At 38.8% G+C, this 25,601-nt stretch overlaps 3 protein-coding genes across 3 annotated transcripts; all 3 read left to right on the top strand.

Annotated features, from left to right (window-relative positions):
- Positions 1–8,530: 8,530 nt before the first annotated feature.
- LOC137833002 (isoleucine N-monooxygenase 1-like) lies at positions 8,531–10,419 on the top strand. The gene is made up of 2 exons (XM_068641401.1): positions 8,531–9,552; positions 9,671–10,419. Exons 1-2 carry the CDS (start codon positions 8,566–8,568, stop codon positions 10,322–10,324), a joined length of 1,641 nt encoding a protein of 546 aa, XP_068497502.1. The 5' UTR covers positions 8,531–8,565; the 3' UTR covers positions 10,325–10,419.
- A 1,271-nt stretch (positions 10,420–11,690) lies between these two features.
- Positions 11,691–15,437, top strand: LOC137830919 (membrane-associated progesterone-binding protein 4). Its single transcript, XM_068638328.1, has 8 exons — positions 11,691–11,923; positions 12,096–12,172; positions 12,276–12,347; positions 12,492–12,529; positions 13,182–13,225; positions 13,447–13,493; positions 13,976–14,150; positions 15,079–15,437. The coding sequence occupies exons 1-8, from the start codon at positions 11,819–11,821 to the stop codon at positions 15,244–15,246; spliced, it is 726 nt and encodes a 241-aa protein (XP_068494429.1). The 5' UTR covers positions 11,691–11,818; the 3' UTR covers positions 15,247–15,437.
- Positions 15,438–16,965: 1,528 nt separating this feature from the next.
- LOC137832962 (uncharacterized) lies at positions 16,966–17,475 on the top strand. Its single transcript, XM_068641365.1, has one exon. It carries the CDS (start codon positions 16,966–16,968, stop codon positions 17,473–17,475), a length of 510 nt encoding a protein of 169 aa, XP_068497466.1.
- Positions 17,476–25,601: the final 8,126 nt, after the last annotated feature.

The following is a 25,601-nucleotide window of genomic DNA, read 5'->3' as shown; positions in this document are numbered from 1 at the left end:
GACAAAAAGAATCTATTCATTTACAGATGAACAGATTTATTTTTCTAAACGAAAACAGAAAAGCTTAACTATTTAAACACAGTCGTTTTGAAAGGTAGAAGACTTAGTCAAAAAACATGATGCACAAAATCTAATTTTTACAAGACTTAGCCAAGGCATCAGTGTAAAAAAGAATTTGTTTATTTTGAAAAGAACATATTTATTTTTATGCAGTAAACGTGTGTTTTGTAAAACATGTGAAAAACAGTTTAAGAAAACTTATGCTTGTTCTTATCACATGGCCAGTGGTTATGAGGTGAGTTACCCAACAAAAAGCCCACTCTTAAACAACCTCTAAGCACTACCTAAGATACACTTAAAGAAAAGCAAAATACAAATGAAATGTACATAGAAGTCTTCATCAAACACAATCTTGAAGGGGCAGCAACCATCTTCAACACTCACCACCACCCTCGCAAGGTTGGATGGCGAGGGGAGCCTCGAGGCGTGGTGGTGAGGCTGGTAGTTCTGTTGCAGCCTGGGAGGAAGCTTGTGTATCAGCAAGCTGTTCAGGCGCAACTTCAGCAGCCGAGGTGTTGAAGGCGAGAACGTCCCCAGTGGACTCAAAGGGCGTGGAGGCACAGGGGGGATTCTCGGCGTAGTCAGGAGGGGCGACCTCAGCTGCTGGTGGCTGAGTTGCAACTCCCCTTCTCCTTTTGCAAATCAGCCCGTCTTCGGTGCTCTCGTCTGCTTCCTCGTCTGATACAACCCTGGGGGCTTTCCTCTTAGCCCTTTTGGGTGGTAGTTTTTTCCACTCAGGGGCGGGAAGAGCAACAGCGTTGGACGGGCCAGAAGACTGACCTTGGGCAGCGGCGATCTCCGCGACAGAGTTTGGGAGCCCGCCGCAAGATTGTGGAGCTTGGCTATGGAGCGTAGCTCAGCCATCCTATCCTTCCCCAACATCATATCTGCATAAAGGGGCCAACAGTTACCAACCAGCACAAAGATTCGATAGTTAATAATGCACAGGAAGATAAGCAGTGTAAGTCAATGCGTGGAAAAAGTTAAAACCATACGCAAATCAGAACAACAACATCAAAGTAAGGACATGGTGATGCAAGTTTGAACTAGGGGAACTCAAAGACTTAAGGACAAACCTATGTGAACATCCAGTTGGCCTTCGAGAAACTCGTTGGTGATGATGGAGGAAGTAGACAGAGTCACGTTGGAAGAGGCAACTCCTTTCCAAAAGTTGCATAAGTCTTTGTCGAGCTCCCCCATTTTTTCTGGCCCCCTGGCCTTCCTGAAGCTCGACTCCTTTTTTCCCTTGTTCACCCAATACAAGGGAAACTCGTCGAGGAGGGAAGAGTCTCGGTCGTTGCAGCGAACGCGGACAAATTTCCCCTTCCAGTCCTTATAAGATTGCTAGAAGATGGAAAGGATGGACCTCCCAGCGACCCCGTTGAGGCTAACCCATAGACGATCGCCAGAGTTCTTGGCCTCGAACAGGTAGAGGAACACGTCCACTGAAGCTGGATGTCCCAAGTGTGCACAAATGATTTGGTAGGCCCGGACGAACGCCCAGCTGTTGGGATGAAGCTGGGCGGGGGCTATGTCAAGCTCGGTTAGGAGCTCCCTCTCGAAGCGGGTGAAAGGGAATCGGAGCTTGACTTTCTTGAACATTGTGGCGTAGATGAAGCAGAAGGGGCCGCCGTCGCACCCCTGGTTATCGATGCAAATAGGCTCTCCAGGAGGACAAGGATGCACAAATACCTTGTCATCGTGTTTTTTGCTGAAAGAAAGGTGAGTTTGGTCACCTTTCTGAAGGCGGAGGATGTCACGGTCGGTGTTGATGGAGGAAGTCTCACCCAGCAGGGCTGAAGAGGCCCAAGGGTATAGTTGCTTGTAGTTTGGAAGGGACCTCACAGCTGCGCTGGTGTGAGGTGGGTTTGGCTGCAGTTGGCTAGGTCGAGAAGACGCGGGTCTCACGACCTAACTTGAAGGGATGTTAGGATCCCTTGGGGGGTCGCGGGAGGAGGAAGCGTTTTCCCTACGGGTGTTCGTCGGAGGGTTGCAAGGAGATGGAGGAGGGTTTGGTGTAACTTTGGAGCGAGCCATCGGAGAAGCTGCAAGAAGACGAAAAGGGGAAGAGATGAGAGTTTGTAAGTAGAGAGACTCAACAGAAGAGAAGGAGATAGAAGAACAAGGGGGGCTCGCAGAGAAAAGGATTAGAAACCCTAAATGCAGAAAAGAAAAAGCAAAGCAGAGAAAACATCCCACAACGTATGCTCCAGACAGTTAATGGATGATGCAAACCGATTAAAATGCAGCAAATATCGGTGGGAGTGATAAAAAAGTTACCTTTTGATGATCAGAAGAGTGTTCAGTAAGATGGTGATTGAGGGAGTCGAAGCGTTCGCTGAGGTGTTTCGAGAGTTTGGAGTAAGGAAGAAGATAATGAAACAGTGAAGTGGTGTGAAGTGTTTAAAAGTTTTGAAGAGTCTCGAACGTTGCGAAAAGCGCAAGCGACACGGAATTATGGTCGTTGATAAGTCCACGTGTCGAGCGATCGAAGGGGTTGGTGAAGTGTCAAATCGATGAACAGTATGAGCGCCAACGCGCAAGGCCACGTAGGTCGCCGGAAATTTAACCCAATAGCCTTTTCGCTGAACAAGTCGCAGCTCAAGACTGGGGGGCTTGTGTACCGACCAGGTCATCGGCTGTGATGACGTGTCTGGCACGTGACCGTGTGGGGCGTGCTCAGCAGAACACGTGGACAGGAGAGAGATGAATGGTTCGGGAGTGAGCATAGTCGCCGACTCATGGAAGTGGCGTGTTGCAATGAACATAGCCGGTTGTCGCCGGGTTTGTATGACATCGACGTGTTAGACAATGGAAGATCGGGTGGTCAGACATCGCCAATGGGGGCACATTGCCGGATCTTCCAGGAAACCTAGTTAAAACTGTCGGAGGCTCAGAGGAGTAGTTTCTAGCGAGTAAGTCCAGTAAGATGGTTGTTGCACCAGCATGGGGAACAAAGGTCGAGTAAGCTGGGGGGAACACCTTGCTCATCGGCGACGGGACTCCCAGAGTGGACATTCGTTGGTGGCAAGGCTTCCCCAGCTAGAACGTGTACGGCGTAGCAATAAGGAGGGTGGCACTCACGACAAGCGATATCACAAAGATGATGCACTTTGTTGCATCCGATACTCGCCTTGTCATGTGGTGTTTCACAGCGTAGTACGTGCTAGATTACTCCTCGAATAGGGGACTTGGTTGCGCGGCTGGCCACTACGCACAGATAATATTCAAGTTACCTCAACCCAGATGACGACACGTGTAGGGTTGGATGCTACCTGTCATTCCAACCCAGATGATGACACGTGTAGGGTGGGATACAGTATAGAAACGACGCTCGAGTTACCTTAGCCCAGATGATGACACGTGTAGGGCTGGGTGCTACCTGCTACCCCGACCCAGATGGCGACACGTGCAGGGTTGGATGCGAGCCACGCGTCCAAAGCGTAACTGCCTGGAGAGAAAAAAAACCTAGCTATAAAGGTAAACTTAACAGAATTTGCAGAGGTACGTTTTTCATTACGGCTCATTGCTAGGGTTGTGTGCACTTTAGTACGGTTCTACAGAGTATAGTTTTCTCTCAGTTTTTGGGTGTTCTTCTTACTGACTTGAGCGTCGAAGTGCCACCGGCCGCAGAGGCGCCATCTTGTGTTTTCAGGTTCTCAGAAAGACTATCTGTGGTGTGGACTTGAAGGGCACGTGGTGTCAAGCTGGTGAGGAAGATCGTGACGAGGCAACACTCTTGCACTAGGTCAACCGGCAAGATCAGTTATAGATATTTGTTTACTATTATTGATGATTTCTCTTGTTTCACTTGACTCTTGTTTACTATTTGTTATGTTCTCTCTTTGTTTACCAGGCCATAGAGAAAGCGGCTCTGACAGTAGTGTTTTCAACGCGAAGACTTTGCGACTACTTCCAGAGCTTTACCGTAATAGTGATGACAGATCTTCCAATACGCAAGGTCTTACAGATGCCAAATGTGGCAGGCAGGATGGTGCGATGGGCAGTAGAACTATCAGATTTATGCTGACTTCGTGGTAGAGCTCTCATCGGCAGCCACGCACCAAGAAGGAGCAGGTTTCAGATGGGTACTCTCTGTAGATGGTTCCTCCAACCAACAAGGTAGTGGGGTTGTTGTCATCTTGGAAGGACCAAATGGGTTGCTTATTGAGCAAGCCCTGCGATTCGCTTTCATGGCTAGTAACAACCAAACAAAGTATGAGTTCCTGATTGTTGGAATGCTGCTGGCGGAAGAGATGGATGCGAAAGGTTTGTTGGCAAAGGGTGACTCCTTATTAGTCACAGGTCAGGTCACGGGGGAATACCAAGCCAAAGAACCTTAGATGTCCGCATATCTAAAGTACGTCCAAGTTCTGAAGGGGACGTTCGAGTTAGTCCACGTACCCAAAGAACAAAATGCCCGAGCAAACTTGCTTGCAAAGCTCGCCAGTTCGGGCAAGGGGGGCAGACAGATAACCGTCATTTAGGAGACCCTAAGGACACCTCGAACTACCACAAATAATATGGCAGAAGTCCAGCAGATAAGCACTTCAGAAGGGGTGACGAGGAGTCATCGGTCGTTAACGCTGGAGATGCTTAAAATGCCTAGAATAAGCGTGTACCCAGTCGCTGAGAAAAGGTCGTCGCAAGTTTGCCAAGTCAAAACAGGAGAAACTTGGATGACACCCTACCAACGCTATTTGGCTGATGAGATACTCCCAATAGAGCTCACAAAGGCCAGTAAAATTAAGAAAAATTCGAGCAAGTACACCTTGATCGATGGTAAGTTATTTAGGCATGGGTTAACCTACCCCATCCTGGTGTGTGTAAGTGGTGAGCCTCTGTCCTTCACGCCTCAATTCCTCGCAAGAACCTGAAGAAAACAGAGTGGCGCCGCTACGGCCGATCGCGCTCCGACGCTCAAGTCAGTGACGGAATCACCAAAAACTAAGAGAGGAAATCTCAACTCAAGGAACCGTGCGCAGTGAATCTCAGTGTACTAGCAAATATTCTGAAAGCGTACTGAAGTGTTCTAAAAGCGTACCTCAAAAGTCTGTTAAGTGTTCCTTATATACCTGAGCGTTTCTCTCTCCTGACGGTTACACCTCTGGACACGTGGCTCACATCCAACTGTACACGTGTCCCCATCTGGAGCTTCCTCCACTTGAGCGTCACCTCTACTCTTCAAGCCATTCGACTAAGTTACCCATACAAGGAGTAACTTGGTGCACAACTTTCCTTGGAGCGCGATCCCCTAAGTGGCGAGTACGGGGTGTCACCATGCACACCTTCTCTATGGTCTCGCCTGTCGCTATCATGATCTGCTTTACTTGCACATCATGCATGTTCTGGGAAACTGTTCCCTTGCCCCGACCTCTGGCTAGGGAATGATCATCTAATAACCTCGTCCTCCGTACTTGTACCTCTTGAAAGCCTTAAGCAAGCCTTCCTGATCTTTCGGCGATGTGCCCCATTCGGCGGTCTCTAACCACCTGATCTCCTAGTACTCATGTATGGCGGCTATGGCGCAACTCTGGTGACCGCCGGTTACACACACTAGAGAACGGAGAGCGCCAATTCAACGATTGGCGACTACACAGACTTCCCGACGTGCTTCCCTTCTGTCAGCCAGGTGTCCCGTTCAACACGCCTATATTATCGCTTGCTGCCACGTCATCACTTCCGATTACCTGATCGGTACAAGTTTTATGAGAATAAGTATAATAACTTAGTAATTTTCAATATTTTTAACCCATAAAAAACAATATTTTCATAATTAGAAAAGTGTCTCTTGGAAACTAGTTTTACAAATTCTTATTTGAGTTAAGTTTTTCCTCTAATTAATTTTTTTTCTTATGTTTTCTTCTCCATTTTATGTTGGATAATCTTGAAAAATCATGCATATACATGAAGAGGTTAAAGAGATGACATGGACACTCAAGTGCTAGCGTAGCCGTCGATGAAATTCTAAATGTTTTTGGAAGAAAAACAATATATATGGATCACTAAGCATGATGATTAGAACATAAGTGAAGAAGAGATAAAATTATCAATATAAGAAAATTATTAAATAAAAACTAATTTTAGAGACAAAAATAATTAATTATTATTTGACTAAATTAGAGACCATTTTATAAACTAACTAAAATGGTAAATAAAATATTTTCTATTATTAATAAAATTTTATAAAATAGTTTCAAAATTGGTATCTTACCATTAACTACCAAAGTTTTAACTACTTACTATTTTATATTTTAAATTAGTCTCTATTAGTTTTTTTTAGAGACCATTTTATAAACTAATTATTATAAACTAACTAAAATGGTATATAAAATATTTTCTATTATTAATAAAATTTTATAAAATAGTTTCAAAATTGGTATCTAACCATTAACTACCAAAGTTTTAACTACTTACTATTTTATATTTTAAATTAGTCTCTATTAGTTTTTTTTAGAGACTAATTTATAATCTAAAATATTAATTAGCTAAAACCTTACTAGCTAATTTAGATATCAATTTAGAAATCATTTTATAATTTTTATTAATAATAAAAATTACTTTAAATACCAATAATTTGTTAGTTTCCAAAATAGTATCTAATTTACTAATTATTTTTTTCTTTAATATTTAATTATTATTTAATAATTTTCTTGTATTCTATGTTCTAAAAATATATTATTTTAAGTAATATAACATTGTGTAATAATTAAGCAAGGAAGCATATTCACATTTAAGGGAAATAAGGTGACTCCAGTGAGAATAATACAAAATTAAGATAATAATATATGAATATATGATATGCATGCTTTTATGTGTGGTTGTGTGTCACTGGCGGATAGGTGTGTGGGTGTCCGTGAATGAATGTGTTTGAGATAATATTGTTAGAAGTATGAGCTGAAGTCTTATATTACCTCCACTCTACACTTTTTGAAATTTATAATTAAATTAAATATATTTAATTCCTTAAATATGTATTACATTTATTATTATTTTTATAATATGTATTATAATAAAAATTATGTAATTAAAAATCTAAAATCATACCGTTTGTAAAATTTATAATTGAATTAAGATATTTTTATTTCGTTAAATATTGTCTTACATTATTTATTATTATTATTATTAAAATATGCATTACAATAAAAACTATATGTAATTTAAAAATCAAATAATATGTTTTTTTTAATGTATGTATTTAAATTTTTATACGAAAATCGTATTAAAGTATTTTTTAAACTAATGATGAGTTTCAGCACAATAAATGCGCTGTAGTACAGTACCATTTATAACTTTATTTTTTGGAAAAATAAATACTAAAGCACCTTCCCTTTCTCTTTATATATATATATATATATATATTAAAGATTATTATTTTTTATGTATTTAATAATGTATTAAAGACATTTACGGAAATTTTTAAAATAATTAATATTAAGTTTTTCTTTAAACATAATAAATACATTGGTGAAGAATGATTCATACCCCGTCGGTGCCCTTTACGTTGCACAAACATGGAAGAAAGCAACAGCGCCGTCTACGAAGTTGCGTATACCTCGTACCTTTTCACTTATCTGACTTCAGTCTTTACATGCACCTCAACTTTCCCAATGCCTTATGGTACATGATATTTTTTGCATACCATTTATTCATATTTTAATTAATTTAAAAAAAATGGTGATATTTGACACATCTTTTTTTTAAAAAAAAAATGATACTCTTACAAAAATACTTCTATATATTAAAAATATATGAATGTTTTTGTCTTTGTGATGTCAAATAAATATATTTTATTTTTTAGTTGTTCACTCTTTTTTTTTATAACTGTTATACTATTAAAGTTACTTGTGGATTCTTCTTCCCCGTTCAGAAAGTTAAACTTCTTACACCGTTTTTAAACAGTAAGTTTCTCCCATTTTATGTCTAAAGTCAAATTGTAATCCCCACATCAAAAGTGTGTAATGTGTGAGAAAAACATTTTCCTTATTTTTTCTGGCAAAAGTAATCTTTTTGCTCTATAAATAGGTGTTGGGTATTGGTGGTCACAGCACACAAAATTAACCAAAATTTAAGAGCAAAAGTGCAAAAGTTCTTGTGGTTTCCAATGGATCACTATTCTATCTTTTTGTTGTCCCATCTTCAACTTCAAGTCTTGTGGTCACTTTTCATCATTTTTGTTGTGATAACTCTTATACTATTGAAGTTACTTGTGGATTCTACCTGTGTTGAGAAAGTCCAATTTTTTATACCGTTTTCAAACCCTAAGTTTCTCCCTTTTTATCCTTTTCTTACAAAAATTTTCAAATGTGTCACATCATCATCTATGACATTTAAAACAATGTCCTTTGCCATTCCGAGCAAGTGGGCAGCGTAAAAAAAGTGTGTAATGTGTAGGAGTTAATAAAACATTTTCCTTCTATAAATAGGTGTTGGGTATTGGTGGTCACAGCACACAAAATAATCCAAAATTTAAGAGCAAAAGTGCAAAAGTTCTTGTGGTTTCCAATGGATCACTATTCTATCTTTTTGTTGTCCCACCTTCAACTTCAAGTCTTGTGGTCACCTTTCATCATTCTTGTAATTTTTGCCATAACCTTTCTCAGAGGCCTTGGATCTCACTTGTTGAAGAAATCCAAGAAACAAACACTTCCCTTGCCTCCAGGTCCCAAACCATGGCCTATCATCGGTAACCTTCCTGAAATGCTTGCAAATAGGCCTACATTCCGGTGGATACACAACCTCATGAAGGAAATGAACACCCAAATTGCATGTATTCGCCTAGGAAATATCCACGTTATCCCTATAACTTGTCCCACCATTGCTCGTGAATTCTTGAGAAAACAAGATGCTACTTTTGCTTCTAGACCCACAAGCATAACCACTTCTCTTATCAGTCGCGGATATCTCACCACAACCCTTGTACCCTTTGGGGAACAATGGAAGAAAATGAGAAGAATTGTTTCCAATGAGTTGCTGTCCACCACCATCCACCACCAATTTCAACATAAGAGGCTTCAAGAAGCCGACAACCTTGTGTTTTACATCTTCAACAAGTGCAAAAACAATGTCAACAATGATGTTGGCCTTGTAAATGTGCGGCACGTTGCGCAACACTATAGCTGCAATGTGATCAAAAGCTTGTGCTTTAGCAGGAATCACTTTGGGGAAGGTAAGAAGGATGGTGGGCCTGGTTTGGAGGAAGAGGAACATGTTGATGCCATTTTCACATTGCTAAAGTACATTTATGACTTCAGTGTTTCTAACTATGTTCCTTGCTTGAGAGGACTTGACTTGGATGGCCATGAGAGCAAGGTGAAGAAGGCAATACAAATCATCAACAAGTATCATGATCCCATCATTGACCAACGAATCAAAGAATGGAATGATGGGTCCAAGACTGATAGAGAAGATTTCCTTGATATTCTCATCTCACTCAAAGATGCCAACAAGAACCCAGTATTGACAGCAGAAGAAATCAAGGCACAAATCATCGTACGTAGTTGATATACATTAATGCTTATTTCCTTAGTGTGTGTGTATATATATACAGTTAACTACTTCCCAGATGACTGAATATATAAGTTGATAAAAAATGAAATTTGCCTTGCAGGAATTGATGATGGCTGCGGTGGATAATCCATCAAATGCAGTTGAATGGAGTCTGGCAGAGATGATAAACCAGCCTGAGTTGCTTCAACAAGCGACAAAAGAATTGGACAGGGTGGTGGGAAAAGAGAGACTAGTGGAAGAATCAGACATTCCAAAGCTGAACTACGTAAAAGCATGTGCAAGAGAAGCTTTTCGCCTTCACCCCATTGCACCTTTCAATGTTCCTCATGTTTCCGTGAAAGACACCATAGTGGGAAAGTACCTAATCCCAAAGGGGAGCCATGTGGTGTTAAGTAGACAAGAACTTGGACGAAACTCAAAAGTTTGGAGTGACGAAGCTTTGAAGTTCAAGCCAGTACGCCATCTTAAGAGTGATGTGGTTTTGACAGAACCAGATTTGAATTTCATATCATTCAGCACAGGTAGACGAGGTTGTCCAGCAATCATGCTTGGTACAACAATGACAGTGATCTTGTTTGCTCGGTTGCTTCATTCCTTCACTTGGACTGCACCATCCAATGCCTCACGCATCAACCTTGCTGAGAGCCACCATGATATACTTCTCGCTCACCCTCTTCTCGCACGCCCAAACCCAAGATTACAACCACAACTTTATACTGCGTCAAATTCTCCTTCCTCGGAGATAATATTTTAGTTTTATTATGTTATATAAAGGGAGATATACATTACCACCACTTTTTTTTTTTTTCATTGCTTCAAATTACACTATAATGTAAAAAAATATTTTTATTATTTGAAGAGGTATAATTTAGTTTCAAGTATTAGTGTTTATTGTAGAAGATCGTACACTTCACAAATCTTTATAATAATATAATAATATAATAATATTTTAAATTAAAAAAATATATAATTAAAATATTAATTTATTAGGAGGTTAATGTATGTTTTTTTATGTGTATGATGTTAATGTATCACCACCTAAATAAAGATATTGTTGTTGTACATTATTTGAATTTAAATTTGTTTTGATGTAATTTCTCATATTCTTTTATTTTTTTTAATAATCTTTTTTTTATGATAAATAATTCTTATTATTTGAGATAGTGATAATCAACCTGAAACCTTTTTATTAAAAAAAAATGGTTTTAGATTGTAGTAGGTTAAAATATTAATTTGAAAATTTTCTTTTGATGGGTAATTATTGCTAATTTTTAATGCAAGATAGACTAAACTTTTAGATTGTTTTAAGATAAACATTATATTTTTTTCAGAAGCAAGAGTTTTTTCAGACGTTTGAAAACTTCCTTTACTGTATACTCCACTTGTTCCTAAATTATTCATGTAGTTAGATTCATCGTTACAAACTTCTTCAAACTCTTATAATAGTTTTTTTTTTTGGGTAACAACCCTACTAGTTACATACTTTCTATTAGTTACTATTACCATTGACCATTACTATTGAATAGTAATAATGACCATTAATGTTGGAACACTTATAGAATGGTTTGATTTTCTTTTTATAAAAGGTATAACGATATTATTCCATTTTTATTTGCATGTCCTTATTTTAACATTTATCCTTGAAAAACTTTTTCAAATTTAAGAGACTAAAACCAAAACTATCCTAAATTTTAGAAATTAAAAAGTAGTTAAATCATAATGATTTAAATGCATAAATAATTAAACTGTAATTATATAATAATAACCGAATATTTTTAATGTGAATAATCACACCATACATTTTTTTTAACTTTGAAAGGATTTTAAGTTAATTTTTTTTTTGACAAATAATTTTTGAAATTGTTTTCTTAAAACTCTAATATTTAACTTTAATTTAAAAATAAATTTTAAATAAAAAATAATTTGCACTAAATCTTCCAAATCAACAATTGTTCCAATTTAGTAACCCTAATTAGATAAAAAAAATATTATTTTAGATTTTTATAATAATGAATTTTATATTTAATTCCATCACAAAATTCAACATATTAAAATATAACTTTTAATTTATTTCTTTCCAATACATCTTCTTACTGTAGTTCTATATTCTATTATTTCCTAACCAAACATTAAATGTCTAACATAAGAAAACATATAAAAATTCCTCAAATACTTTACAATCTCAGACTCTCTTTTCTTCTTTGTTTACGAAGACGACTATGTGTCTGTCTCTGAGACTGAACTGAATATGTCGTTGAAGGCATTAGCAACCTCACCTCTTTCGGGGATCACTGTTTTGGTCGTTTTCCTCGCTTTCCTTCTCAGATTTTACATCAAATTCGACACTGCTGAGGTTATTTCTGTTAACCCACAAAAATTTAGATTCTGGGTTTTGATTTTTTGTGTGTCGTTTGTTCGATTGGGTCATAAAAGATCCTATCTTTATTTTTTTCAATTTTTAATTATTTTTTATTCATGTATGGATGATGAAGTCAACGATTTTGACTGTGCGTTTTGTTTCTTAGAGATTGTTCAGTGGCGAAGAGCTTGCATTGTTCAATGGATCGGACGAGGGGTTGCCAATCCTCCTGGGAATTCTTGGGTATTTTCTCTTTGAATTCATTGAATGAGATAATTTGAAATTGTGATGCTTCTTGAGAATGTGGAGGCTGATATATTAATACATTTTTATTATTTTTTTATAGATCTGTGTTTGATGTAACCAAGGGAAAATCTCATTATGGGTCAGGAGGGGGCTACAATCATTTTGCTGGAAGGTATGCTCTTTGGACCCTTTTCTCATCCAAACATTTTTGTTGTTGCTGTGCTTGGAATTGTGTGAAAGATTTACTTTTCAACACTTATCGACAGCAATTTGGTCCTTTTCTTTCTTTTTCTTTCCCATTTTGGCATGAATTCAGGGATGCTTCTCGTGCATTTGTCTCTGGAAATTTCACAGGTAATTGAGTTTCTTGACTTGTTCTGGTTGGTGTTTTTTGATGTGTGTGAATAATCTAGATATGTGTTTCATTTGGTTTTTGACTTTGGAAAGCCTGCTCAGATATATGTTTCACAGTGATGCATTTTTATTTGTTTCAAATTTAAATGATGTTGTACACAAAAATGGATTCCACATCTCTCATGTTCTCAATGCTTTAAATTGCAGTTGAAATAGTTTGATTTTAGAATAAATATCCTAGATATGGTCATTCTTGAATATTAATGAGAGTTCTCATTTTTTTTATATGATTGTGGACTTCCTCCTCTTTGCCATTCTAGAAATCATGTCAAATGATCATCCTTTAGATATGTTTGTATTGTATTTATATTTTGCCAACCTTAGAGGTCATCTGTATCTACTCACCATAAAAATGATCAAATACTTCTGTTTTTGATATTTAAGCGATTTTTTTTATTGATGACAAGGAACGTTGTTTGATAAATGAGTACATGTAATGCTTTAAAATTTGAGAGGAAGAAAAATAGAAGAGAAAATGTTAGGAAAATAAATTTTGTTTATAATGTTGTTTGTAGAAAGAAAAAGAAAGATTCTTTACTCCTAGCATGCCTTTTAACTCTTTCATATTTGATTTTTCCTTTTTCTCATGTAGGAGATGGTCTCACTGACTCATTGCGCGGTCTATCTAGCACTGAGGTTGTAATTAATGTGATTTGTTCAGTTTTATTTTGTTTTCTTCAAGATTTCATAAGAAGCCTGGTCTTACAAATTGATTTGCCCTTCTTCCTTGAATCTATAGCTTCTTCTTCTTCTTCTATATTTTTTGTGAACTTCCATACCTTTGATTGTCTAAAATATTGATGTAACATTTTGTTTCCAAGCCTAAACCTTAACCTTAAGTTAAATGGTTCATGCAGGTGAAGAGTATTGTTGAATGGAGGGATTTCTACCACAAATCATATAAGTAAGTCATATTTTATGAAATCTGATATTTTGTGTATCGTATAAGTAAGTCATGAATATTTTGGAATGCATCCATTATGCACCTAATTCATTGTTCAGCCTCTAGAGAATTGGGTGTGTGTCGTAGGACAGTTTTTGATGATCAGTTATGCCAGCTTGTAATTCAGACACATTGAATTTATCATCTCTCTCTAAACACAGCTAATCAAATTGCTGGCATATTTCAGTGAATCCCTCTAGGATTGTGTGTATGGGACCTCCCTCTCTTTTGTTCTCTATTGCTATTTTAGAGGGTTTTTCATTTCACACAACATGGTGGTGATTGGGTGGATTCACTGTATTTTTTTATTTACTCTGATTCTCTGACAGGAACTTACATCTGAAACATGAATATAATCTCCTTCCTAGCATGCGTCTCTCCAGTTTGTATCACAAGGTATGCTGCTTTAGTTCTTACCAGAATTTTTTCATCTACTTTTATAGGTATGTTGGTAAGCTAGTTGGGCGATACTATGACAGCCAAGGGAATCCTACTAAGTATTTGAAAGGGGTGGAAGCCAAGGCTGCCAGAGGTGCACAGCTTCTGGAAAAGCAGAAAATTGAAGAGGCTAAACAACCGTCGTGCAATTCAAGATGGAGTCAAGACGACGGCGGTGAGGTATGCACTGTTGTCATTATTTGTAATCACTTTTTCTATATTTTGTTTCTCCTAGTAACAATTATAAAAATGATATATTAAGTGATTGCTGGTGAATCATGATTTTCTTACTATGTTTTCATTTCTTGGATACAAGGTTGTCCAGTTACTCTTTATGTTGCTCATTTTTTACATCCAAACTACTTAAATTAGTAACATAAAATAAAGTGGGAAACAAATGAATAGTAAACTACATGGAATAGGATGAAAACTTATGCAGAAATCAGATGGAATTAATGAATTTGAGTTCCTTTGTTTATAGAAGAATAAACTTAAATGGGCAATTACTTAAAGATGTAGTATGTCACATGTTAATGTGGTAAGAATAAGACCAAGGAAGCACTTGGCCAAAGTTTAGCTTGGTGCAATTTAGTTCAAAGAAATGTGTCCTTATTTGCTGCATGTTTCTCTACAAATTAATATTAGTTTGTACATAGCCTAATCTGTAGAAACTTTATTAGTTTCTCCAAATTTGATTATTAACTTATGCATAAACTTATTCAAAGTTATAAAAAAAGTGATTTCATTTTTTATTTTCTTTTCCTACAAGGCTACAAGTATTCATAGAAAAGTTTATCCAAACATATCCAACATGAATTGAGCTTCTCACAATAGCTAAAACTAATTTGTATATTTAACTTTTATACAAGATCTTTTCATTTAATTTCTTCAAAAAGCTGTGGTAGATAAGTTAATATTAATTTGAGCAGTTTATACAAATAGGCCAAAACTTGTATGGATAACTGACTTTCCCATGCATTAGACAAAGACAAATTTATTGCAACTGAAATTGTCTGCAATCATGTTTTCTCATTAACCCTTCATCACCATAGCCCATTAATGGAGATTGTTTACAAATTATAAGACACAGATTGCTTATTTTGATCAGGTATGGTGTGATGTTGGTTACCCTAGATTGGTACAGAGACCACTAGAGATTGCTTTGACAGGGAAGATGAGCAAGCGTTGTGCATGCTTTGAAGATTCAAAGCTGGATCAACCTGGTTTAGAGGTATATGAAGGGTGTGAATACCAAGCCACCAGGTGCAAAGTTTAATCAATAATTTAATGTTTTTCTGAGCTATATGTATGTACATTAAAAGCTTAATTTAGTGAAAATGGTAATTATTTTTGTAACTTTTATTTATATTCTGAGGGTTGCTTTGTGCTATTTTTAATCTGGAATAGTCACTCTTCTTTAACAGTTAAATTTAAAATTTGAAAGATTGGATTGCTCTTTCCTTTCAAGTTCTTTTTTTTTTTATCATTAATTTGTAGCTTTTATTTCTCATTAATTTTTATATATTTTTCTCACTTTTTATAAATTTATGTTATATTCATTTAAACTGCAAATGTCTTCAATTGAAGAACATTCTGTTACCAAATAACAATTTGAAGATAAGACAACCAAACAAATAATGGAAGCATTATCAGATAAAATGTAGTAAAGAGTTATCTAATAATTTTAATATATTATCTATCTAAAAAATACAATTTTATAAAGTTATAAATTGATTATAGGTTTGTTTAGTATTCATAAACATTTTTTATATATGTTCATTTTAATTTGTAGAGATTTACAAAAAATTGTAAAAAACACCTTTATTTATTGAATTTGATTGTTCATAATAAAATGATTTTTCAAATAGAGTTGACAAAAGTAAAGAGTTATTTATTTCAAATATTCAAGTTACGAGTAAATTTATATATCATGGACTAATTTTTCAAGCAACTTATATTTATTTTATTCTAAGTTGATTCGTTAAACTTGTACAAAGGCTGCTGTACTTGTAAACTAAAACTTATGTATATTTTAGCATTATTATAAATGTGTAATTTATGTCTTCTAATTTTTCATCATAATTTTCTTATTACTTTTTTATTTTATTTTAGATTCAAATATTTTTATTCCTTGCAATTATATCAATTTTTACTTGTATTTCCTAAACAAGTTCTAGTTTTTCCGTACTTAATTTTCAAGTGTTTTGTTTGTATTGTTTGCCATCACTTTTTTGTTAAGAATTTGTATAAGTAAAAATAATTAAAAAAAACTAAATAAAAGCATTTGAAAGTGACATGGACAAAAATATTGGACGGATCAGAAGTTGAAATTGGTAAAATTAATGGAACCGAAACATATTTAAACATGTATGGGTAAGGACCAATGTCATGTTTACTAGGCTGATCTACTGACAACTTAAGTACAACTTAAGTTCAACTACGTTCAAGTAAAGCGAAGTTAATCCATGATTAGAAGTTAGATAATGCGATCCTGATCAGTCGAACTTCCTAATCCAGCCCAATAAGAAAAGCTCACTAATGTAATGGAAGGAAATGGAAGAGCAATACGACCGATAGGAAGGAAGAAGACGAATCCTCTCAATGGTTCTCTAGGCTTCAACCCTCACACGAGAACAATTGGTGCCCACCGTGGGACCGAGGGAAATCGAGTTTCGGACTCTAGTAGATGGTATCAACCCGAAGCATGACAAGAGAGAGGATGACCAAAGCTTACCAGACCACATTTTTGTTGTCTCTGCAGAGAGAGATGGCTGAGCTGGAAGGAACAAAGAAGTGAGCAGGAAGAACAAGCAGGAGATCCAAGCTCTCCGCAGGGAGAACGAGGATATGAAGAGGAAGCTGACCGAGGAAGGACCATCCATTGTGCCGCCTAACCTTGTCGGTAGGTCGGTCAGCCTCTGAACAAGGCCCCCACTCCAGAGATGGATGGCAAGTCTTGTCCTAACAAGTCGGTCCGGTCCACATGACCGGTACAATGAATTCTATGTGCCGACACCCGTTTGCCGATTCTATCATCGGAGTTCCACTGTCGGACAAGTGGAAAGGCTTCAACAAGGATCGATATGACGGCACGCCCGACCAAGATGAGCACATGGATGCGTACACCATGCGCATGAGCATGTACACCGCTGATGATGCGGTCATGTGCCGAGTGTTTCCCACATCGCTAAAGGGAGGAGCTCTCACCTGGTTCACGAAGCTCCCTCCCGACTCCGTCGATAGCTTCGCGACGTTGATGTCCAAGTTCGAGACACATTTCGTCACAAGCTGTCCGCACCATCTGACCTCCATTGCCCTGGTTGGTATCCTCCAGGAGAAGGGGGAGTCTTTGAGAACCTTCGTCGATAGATTTGACAAGGTAGCGATGAGCATTCGGAACCTCAGCATGGACGTGGCCATGCACCATATGCTAACAGCCTTACGTCCGGGACCATTTGCTGATAGCCTCTGCATGCAGTCGGCCGCAAGCTTGGATGAGAAGTAGAAGGAACTAAGAGAGTTTTGCAACTAGGCCCGTGCGGAGGCTAGCAAAGAAAATGGGAAGGAGGAGAAGGAGCCTCATGACCGATCGACCAACCGGGGATATAGGAGAAGGGATAACCAGGGCAGCCGGTTCTCAAGATATACCACGCTGACGACCGAGAGAGGGAGGATCCTAGATGAGGCTCCCAGCGTTCAGCTGATCCCTTCGCCCAGGAAGGCATCAATCCCCGAAAACGCCGACCGCAGGAAGCGGTGTCGATACCACAAAAATAGCGGGCATTCCACTGAAGAATGCAAAGCTTTTAAGGATAAGATAGAACAACTTATCCAAACTATTAAAGCTCCAATAGTGCCTGGAAGAAGCACCTCAGAGCGGTGCATTAGGTGAATGCGGTGTCATTTCGACTAAGAATGTCGTTCATCACCTTCACCGACGTTGATTTCAAAGGTGTTGATTATCGGTAGGACGACCTGATGGTGATATTGATAAATTCACCATCATGAAAACGTTGTTGGACCAAGGAAGTTCAATAGATATCCTCTACTGGAAAACCTTCAAAGCAATGAGGATACATGAGGCAAAGATGGTAACGTACGATCACCACGTTGTCGGCTTTGCAGGTGAGAAGGTCGGTACTAAACACTACATCGAGCTTTATACCACCTTCGGCGAGGGGAAGAACAACAAGACCATCAAGATCAGATACTTGGTGATTGACGCTAACACCTCGTACAACATTCTCCTCGGACGGTCGTCCATCAACCGGCTGATGGCGATCGTCTCGACACCCCACTTGGCAATGAAGTTCCCTTCAGCGTCAGGGGACATTCTCACGGTGCATGTGGATCAGAAGGTCGCCCAATAATGTTACGCCAAGAGCCTTAGGGTGGAGCACAAAGAATGGTCCCCTAAGCGTAAAACCTCTCAAGGACAAAAATCTCCTCGTAGAGAAGACCAACCTACACCGATAGAGCATACGGTTGCTCTGATGGATCTGGATCTCCGGAAGACCAAGGACAGGCTAGAGGCCAGGAAAAGCTGCGTCGAGTGCCCCTTCTTGACGAAGAGCACAGTACCTGTGTCGGTACGGCCATAGCAGCTACCTAGGCCGAGTTGATGCATGCCACGCTGAAGAAGAATGTAGACCTTTTTGCATGGACGACATCCGATATGCCGGGGTAAGCCCGGATATCATGACCCACAAGCTTTCGGTATTCAAGGAAGCGCACCTAGTCGCACAGAAAAAGAGAAACCATGGTGACGAGAAGAGGCTCGCAGTCAAGGAAGAAACCGAGAACCTCCTCTCGGTCGGCTTCATTCGTGAGGCCCAGTACACAACATGGTTGGCCAACATGGTGATGGTCACCAAAACGAACAAAAAATGGATAATGTGTGTGGATTACACAACCTGATTAGAGCCTGCCCGAAAGATTCGTATCCACTTCCCAACATCGACCGACTGGTAGGTGGAACGGCCGACCACAAGATCCTTAATTTCTTGGATGCTTACTCTGGATACAACCAGATAAGCATGCACCCTTGGGACAAGGAGAAGACGACCTTCGTGACGGATGACACCAACTACTAGTACAAGGTAATGTCGTTCGGATTGAAGAACGCTGGAGCAACATACTAGCAGCTCATGGATAAGATCTTCAAGGGTCTTATCGGTCAGTGTGTAGAGGTATACGTGGACGACATCGTAGTTAAGTCCGACTCTTGCTAGCAGCACATCGAGGACCTTGAATAGGTCTTCAAAGCCCTCAGGCGTACGAACATGAGGCTCAACCCCGATAAATGCACATTCAGAGTTGAAGGAGAAATTTTTTTGGGTTTCATGCTAACCCACAGGGGGATCGAGGCCAATCCAGACAAGTGTCGGACGGTCGCCAAGATGTGGAGCCCCCATAACATAAAAGAGGTTCAACAATTGATAGGTCGTCTCACCGCACTTTCCAGGTTCGTCCCCCGGCTGACCAAGAGAACCAAGCCAATGGTACAACTGCTCTGCAAGGTAGCTAAGTTCAGCCGGGACGAGAAGTGTGAAGAGATCTTCCAAAAGCTAAAGAACTTCTTGTCATCACCAGTTGTCATCCAGAAGCCGAGACCTGAGCAACCCATTGTGGTGTACCTGGCGGTCTCTCAGGAAGCGGTCAGCGCCGCACTTGTTCAAAAGGTGGAGAATGAAGAATGATCGGTATACTTCGTGAGTCGGACGCTCCATGCAGCCGAGACGAGGTACCAGATGATTGAGAAGGTGACCCTTGCCCTAGTCCTAACGACCATTCAGATGCGGCGATACTTCCTGAACCACTTCATCACGGTAAGAACTGACTAACCCATTTTTAAAATTTTATCTAAACCCGACCCTGCAGGACAAATGATAGGGTAGTCAATTGAGCTTTCGAAGTTCGACATCCGATACGAGCCGAAAGGTCCCATAAAATCCCAATGTTTGGCTAACTTCTCCACCGAGCTTACTCCTCTCCCTGACCTCTCGACTGGATGGACGCTATATGTGGACCACTCCTCAAACAAGACCGCATGTGGAGTAAGAGTTATCCTCGAAGGACCCAGGGACCTCCTCTAGGAGCAAGCCCTCCGGTTTGGATTCAAGGCCACCAACAACCAGGCTGAATGTCGAATACGAAGCTTTCCTTGTCAGCTTGAACATACAATATGAGAGCTCGCGAGGTAACTTGCAAGAGCGATTCCCAAGTCATGATCGGTCAGATCAACGGTGAATTTGAATTTAAAGAACCTTTTCTCGAAAGGTATTATCACACGGTCCGAAATAGCATCGCCTGATTCCAGATAGCAACGTTAGAGGACATCCACCGAAAGGAGAACAAGCGTGTTGATGCACAGTCTCGACTATGAACAACGAAGAAGGAAAGCCACCATAGTTCGATCAAACAGATCTGGCTGAGACAACATAGCGTGGCAGATGATGGATTTCCTATGAGCTCTTCTTGGATGTTTGTAGAAGATGGTGCGGAAGCTTAATGGAGGAGATGAACAAGGTCCTCCTAAGAGGTGTGGTGACCTTGAAGGTGCATGAAGAGTGTGGAAATGGGGAGGTTCGGCCAGCCCCTTTGAAGGTGGTGAAATGAAGATTAAAACCTAGAAGCTAGGCAAGGAGTAATGTATGGCACTAAATTGGCAGCATAACAATACTCTATTCAATCTTCAAATACATGAGGTTGGCTCCTCCTTTTATAGGCTAAGGAGAACCAGATTTGATGACCTAAATGCTACACAAATGTAAGCCAAATGAAATGTAAAGAAGTGGCACATGGAGGCACATGGAGCACATGGCACATGGGTGCACATGGCCCTCCAACTTACACATGGCCGAACTTGATTAGTGAAGGCTTCTAGAAACCTTTAGCTAATCAAGGTTAACTCCTCCTTAATTCTAATGTGCAGAAAAATAAACATTTGTCCACATGGCTATGCTATTTACACCCCAATTAAAACTAGGCTACACTTGATGGACCTTCACGGAACATGTACCAATATGTCATTCTCCCATTCATAGCTTGATCCAAGTCTTCTTGTCCTAGACGCTCCTAGCTTGGTCTTAGACGCTCCTAGCTTGATCTTAGACGCTCCTAGCTTGGTTTTAGACGCTCCTAGCTTGATCTTAGACGCTCATAGCTTGGTCTTAGATGCTTGGCTTGGGTCTAGACGCTCTTGACTTGGGGTCTAGCCTTTCATGGGAGGTTGTGCTTGGCCCTCCTCCATCATCCCCTCCCTCTTGAAAAGGATTTGTCCTCAAATCTAATGCTTTTGCTTCCTAGGGGGATGGTTGTGGCTGGATGGTGTCCATCATCTCCTCCTTCTTGAGAAGATCTATCCTCAGATCTTCAGACTTGATCTCGGATAGCAGCCTCTTGCTTTGAGAACTAGGATTGCCCTCTCGGGTCAAACATGTACCTACGGAAATCATAAAATAAAGCAGAGGTGTTAGTTTGAAAATTAATTTCACTAAGTTGCCATTTTTCTTTTTCTTTTGTGTTTGACAACTTTTTACAATATTTCTTTTTTGATTGTTGTATTGTTCTCTAATCATCTTATGCATTTTAAAATTTTCAATTGTGGTTACTTTCTCCTTAGGCACAAATCCTATAGGAGATGGTAACAACTCAAAAGAAGAAAGATGATTTAGCCCACATACAACCTCAAAAGTAGAAATATAAGTAGTTTTGTGAACTACTTTATGGTGTGCATGCTCATCTCTAGAGTTGTGTTTGTCTTTTATGATTACTCTAGGCATAGTGGAAAGAGCTATGTTTTCAATTTTATTTTGACCATTCTTTTGAGGATAAAAATTTGAAGAGTACAACTTAATTTCAAGTTTTTCTAAAAGTATCCTCGAATGATGGTTTTCAATTTTTGGAGCTCTATCCAACACTATGCTTGAAGATAAACCATGGAGACTTATCACTTCTCTAGAGAAGAGTTTATCCATATCCATGGAAAAACCTTTTGTTGTCCTAGGAAGCTCTAAGATAAAATCGAGGTTTATGTCTTCCCAAAGATCATTTGCAAAAGGTAAAGGAGTATAGAGTTCATGAGACATTGCCTTAGGCGTATTTGTAAAACAAGAAATGTATCTAAGGTAATGTCTTTGAACTTCTTTTCTCATGGGCGACAAAAGTTTTCCCTTTAAAAGCTCTAGAGTTTTATCAACTCTATTTTGTCCCATGAGTTCTCCTTTATGAAGAGTTTTTCTTTTATGTGTGAAGGTAGTCTCGTTGATACAACCATTGTTCATGAAAATTTTAATGCTTTGCAAGAGTTGTCTCAATAAGAAATGACAAGTTTCTTTAGGTACTACCTCACATAAAAAATTGGTTTGGTAGTTACCTATAGATAACTTGACCTTCACTTGGGGATATCTTGGTATATATGTAAAATAATCTATGCAAGCCTCTTTTAAGGATTCTTCTTTTTTTTTCTATGCTTGCAAGTGTTCCTTTACAAAAGGTAAGGCTTTTAGGTTGTTAAACAAGACACATATTTTCAAAGGTATTTTGTTGAATGACCTTGTGGGAAGGAACACTCTTCTCCCACGCCTTTTGTTTCTCAAGGGTCTTCTCATGCTTTTCTTTTTCTTTAGCTTTCCTTTCGACTTCCTCTCTTTTCTTTTGTATTTTTCTTTCCTTTCTTTCTTTATGGGAAGCAAACAATTTTTCTACCCTCATTTCCCAATCTAGGCAAGCTTCTATATTTTCTTTTCCATGGAAATGGGGTTGGTCTACCCTAACCTCTCTTGGGTTTTCTTTTTCTTTTCTATCTCTTCTATGTCTTCTAAGGGGTGCTTGATAATAATCATTTATTCTAAGGCTTCCCTTCCCAAAAGAATCATGATCTTTAGAGATAGATGCATGAGAAGGTAATTTTTTTAAAATGTGAGACTTCTCATCCTTTGCTTTAATCAATTCGTTAGTTTTAGCCTCATTCTCCAATTGTTTAGATGAAATTGATTGCATATCCTTAGAAAGTTGTTTCAAAAGAGATTTCAAGGATTTCTCCTCACTTTTAAGAGATTTAGAGGAGTGAGAAGCCATGACTAAAGCTTTGTGTTTAGAAATGTTTTACTTTTAAGAAAGAGGAGGGAAGCTAATGAAGGTAGTTTTCCAGGTAAGAGAGGTGAGTCACAATGGACTACTTAAATACCAAGTCTTTGCCTTAGCCAAAAACTATCCCTCAAGACATTCACACAAATCTTTCTTTAGGTAAATCACTTGAAACACAATGAGGATGTAAAAATCAAATTTTGAATGCAAGAAAACAATGCAAACTATTTAACAAACAAAAGAAATAATCAAAGCTTTAAACAAGACTAAACAAAAGCAATTAACAAAACAATTAACAATTGCTAAGCTAGAAAGTTCTAAACTAGTCGGCCCTAGGTGAGGCTTCTTGGACACTTGGAGCCCTTGAAGACACACTCACCGTCTAATTACGTAATTAAACAAGTAATTAACAAGAGTTAAGTTGAAAAGAAATTAGATGAACTCCCTTTTGTTGATTTTTCTATTTGCACTTCTTTTGTTGGGCCTTCCAATGTATGTGGTGTATTTAGAAGATGTTTGTTTCTGCCCCTTGCCTTTGTTCCTCTTGGAATTAGGTAATTAATTCTTCAATCCAGCACCTATTAAGCAAACTAGACTCCCCTCAAGTCAATTCCCACTCAGTCAAGTACCAATTGATAATTAATCCACCACCAAGCTTAGAGGTCAAAGAATTAAAGCAAGAAACAAATTAATTTGAAAAACAGTACCACACAAAAGGAATTAAATGTGACAACTAGAAAGAGTTCCAATGAAATTAGACAAGCAAATAAAAAGGTACTCAAAGAAAGGATGGCACACAAAATGGAACCTATAGAATAGCACTAGATTTGATTTCAAAATCAAAAACAGCACCACTGAAATAATTGTTGTGGTCCAGAGAGCGTGATTTTCACTGATTTATGCTGAGCTGGCCTTTTAATATTTGCTTCTGAAAATTTATATGCAAACAGATCAAGATCTTAACAAAATTCTAGCGTTGGTTTCACTCCAAACACATGCACCATTTTGTTTTAATAAATTTTCTAAAATCAATGCTCAGTTACGCCAGTTGTAGCGTCAGGATTGCACACTGTTTTTATAATATTTATCATTTTTTTTCTATTTGTTTTTTTGAACTGATTCTTTTTTTGTCTTTTCTCTAACACCTCAATCTTGCAAAATCCAGAGGCTCAAAATTTTCTTATGTGGGAAAATAATTTTCTTAAGCAAAACAGCCAGCACAGAGTTATGCAGAAAGCCATGAAATTGCAGTGTTCAAGGTACACCATGATCAACCAAGATCTGTACCAAAGGGGCTACTTGACGTCGTTGCTGAAGTGCATCGCTAAGGACCAGGCCGAGTATGTCCTCAAAGAGATCCATGAGGGGGTATGCGACATTCACTCAAGAGCCCGAACGATGGTTGCCAAAGTCCTCAAGGCTAGTTATTACTGGTTGATCCTTCAAGGAGGCTACGCAAAATATGTGAAGAAATGCGCTAAGTGTCAGGAGTTCGGTCCCCTGCACCACCTGAAGCCAAAAATGTTACACAACATGACATCCACATAGCCGTTCGCCATCTGAGGGATGGACATCATCGGTCCCTTTGCCACAGGAAAGGGACAGAAAAATTCCTCTTTTGGTTGGAGTCGACTATTATACCAAATGGATCGAGGCCGAGCCACTCGTTCCATCTCCGCCAAAAACGTGGAAAACTTTGTATGGCAAAGTATTGTTTGCCGGTTCAGAGTGTCACACACGATAATAACCGACAACGACTGGTAGTTCATCGATCGAGGGCTCTAATCTTTCTACAATGACCTTGGCATCAAGTTCATAACAGCCTCGTTCAATAAGGTCATCTTGAACGAACTAAAGAAGCGGCTCAACAAAGGAAAAGGCCTACAGACCGAAGAATTGTTAGAAGTCATGTGGGCATATTGCTGCACCCCCAGACGTCCACCCAAGAGACACTGTACAACCTAACGTACGAGACCGAATTAATAATCCCGGTCGAAGTAGGCGAGCCTATTGTTCGAAGGAAAATGTTTGATCTGACCCTGAACGAAGAAAGCCTCTCGATCAACCTAGATTTGGTCAGTGAGCTTCGCGACAAGAACAAGATTCGAGAGGCAACATGCAAGCTTCGGGCAGCAAGGCGCTACAACACAAAAGTCTGACCGAGGAGTTTCAGTAAGGAGACCTCGTCTGCAGAATGAGGAGCGACATAAGGAATAATGAAGGCAAGTTCTCGTCCAACTGCGAAGGGCCCTTTCGGATCTGAGAAGTTGCAGCTGGGTGGCATATCACCTAGAATGGTTGTCAGGCAGAATTGTACCAAGGTCGCCAAATTTGATAGTTGTCGTTTTGCTGTCAAATTTATAAGATTCTAGCGTAGACTTGTCAAACACTAGAGAGATGATAATATAATTGTGTTCAGATGACCCCAAGTCCTCTCCCAATGAATCTAATAGTAAAATCACTAAATCAACGTTTAAAATCTATCTACAAACAATCAAAGTTAGCAATAACAATAATTATAAAATGAGATTGAGATAGTTG

Source organism: Phaseolus vulgaris, chromosome 6, assembly GCF_000499845.2.
Source record: "Phaseolus vulgaris cultivar G19833 chromosome 6, P. vulgaris v2.0, whole genome shotgun sequence".
NCBI lineage: Eukaryota > Viridiplantae > Streptophyta > Magnoliopsida > Fabales > Fabaceae > Phaseolus > Phaseolus vulgaris.
The sequence above is the reverse complement of the archived record's forward strand: the minus strand, read 5'-3'. Positions and strand labels throughout refer to the sequence as shown.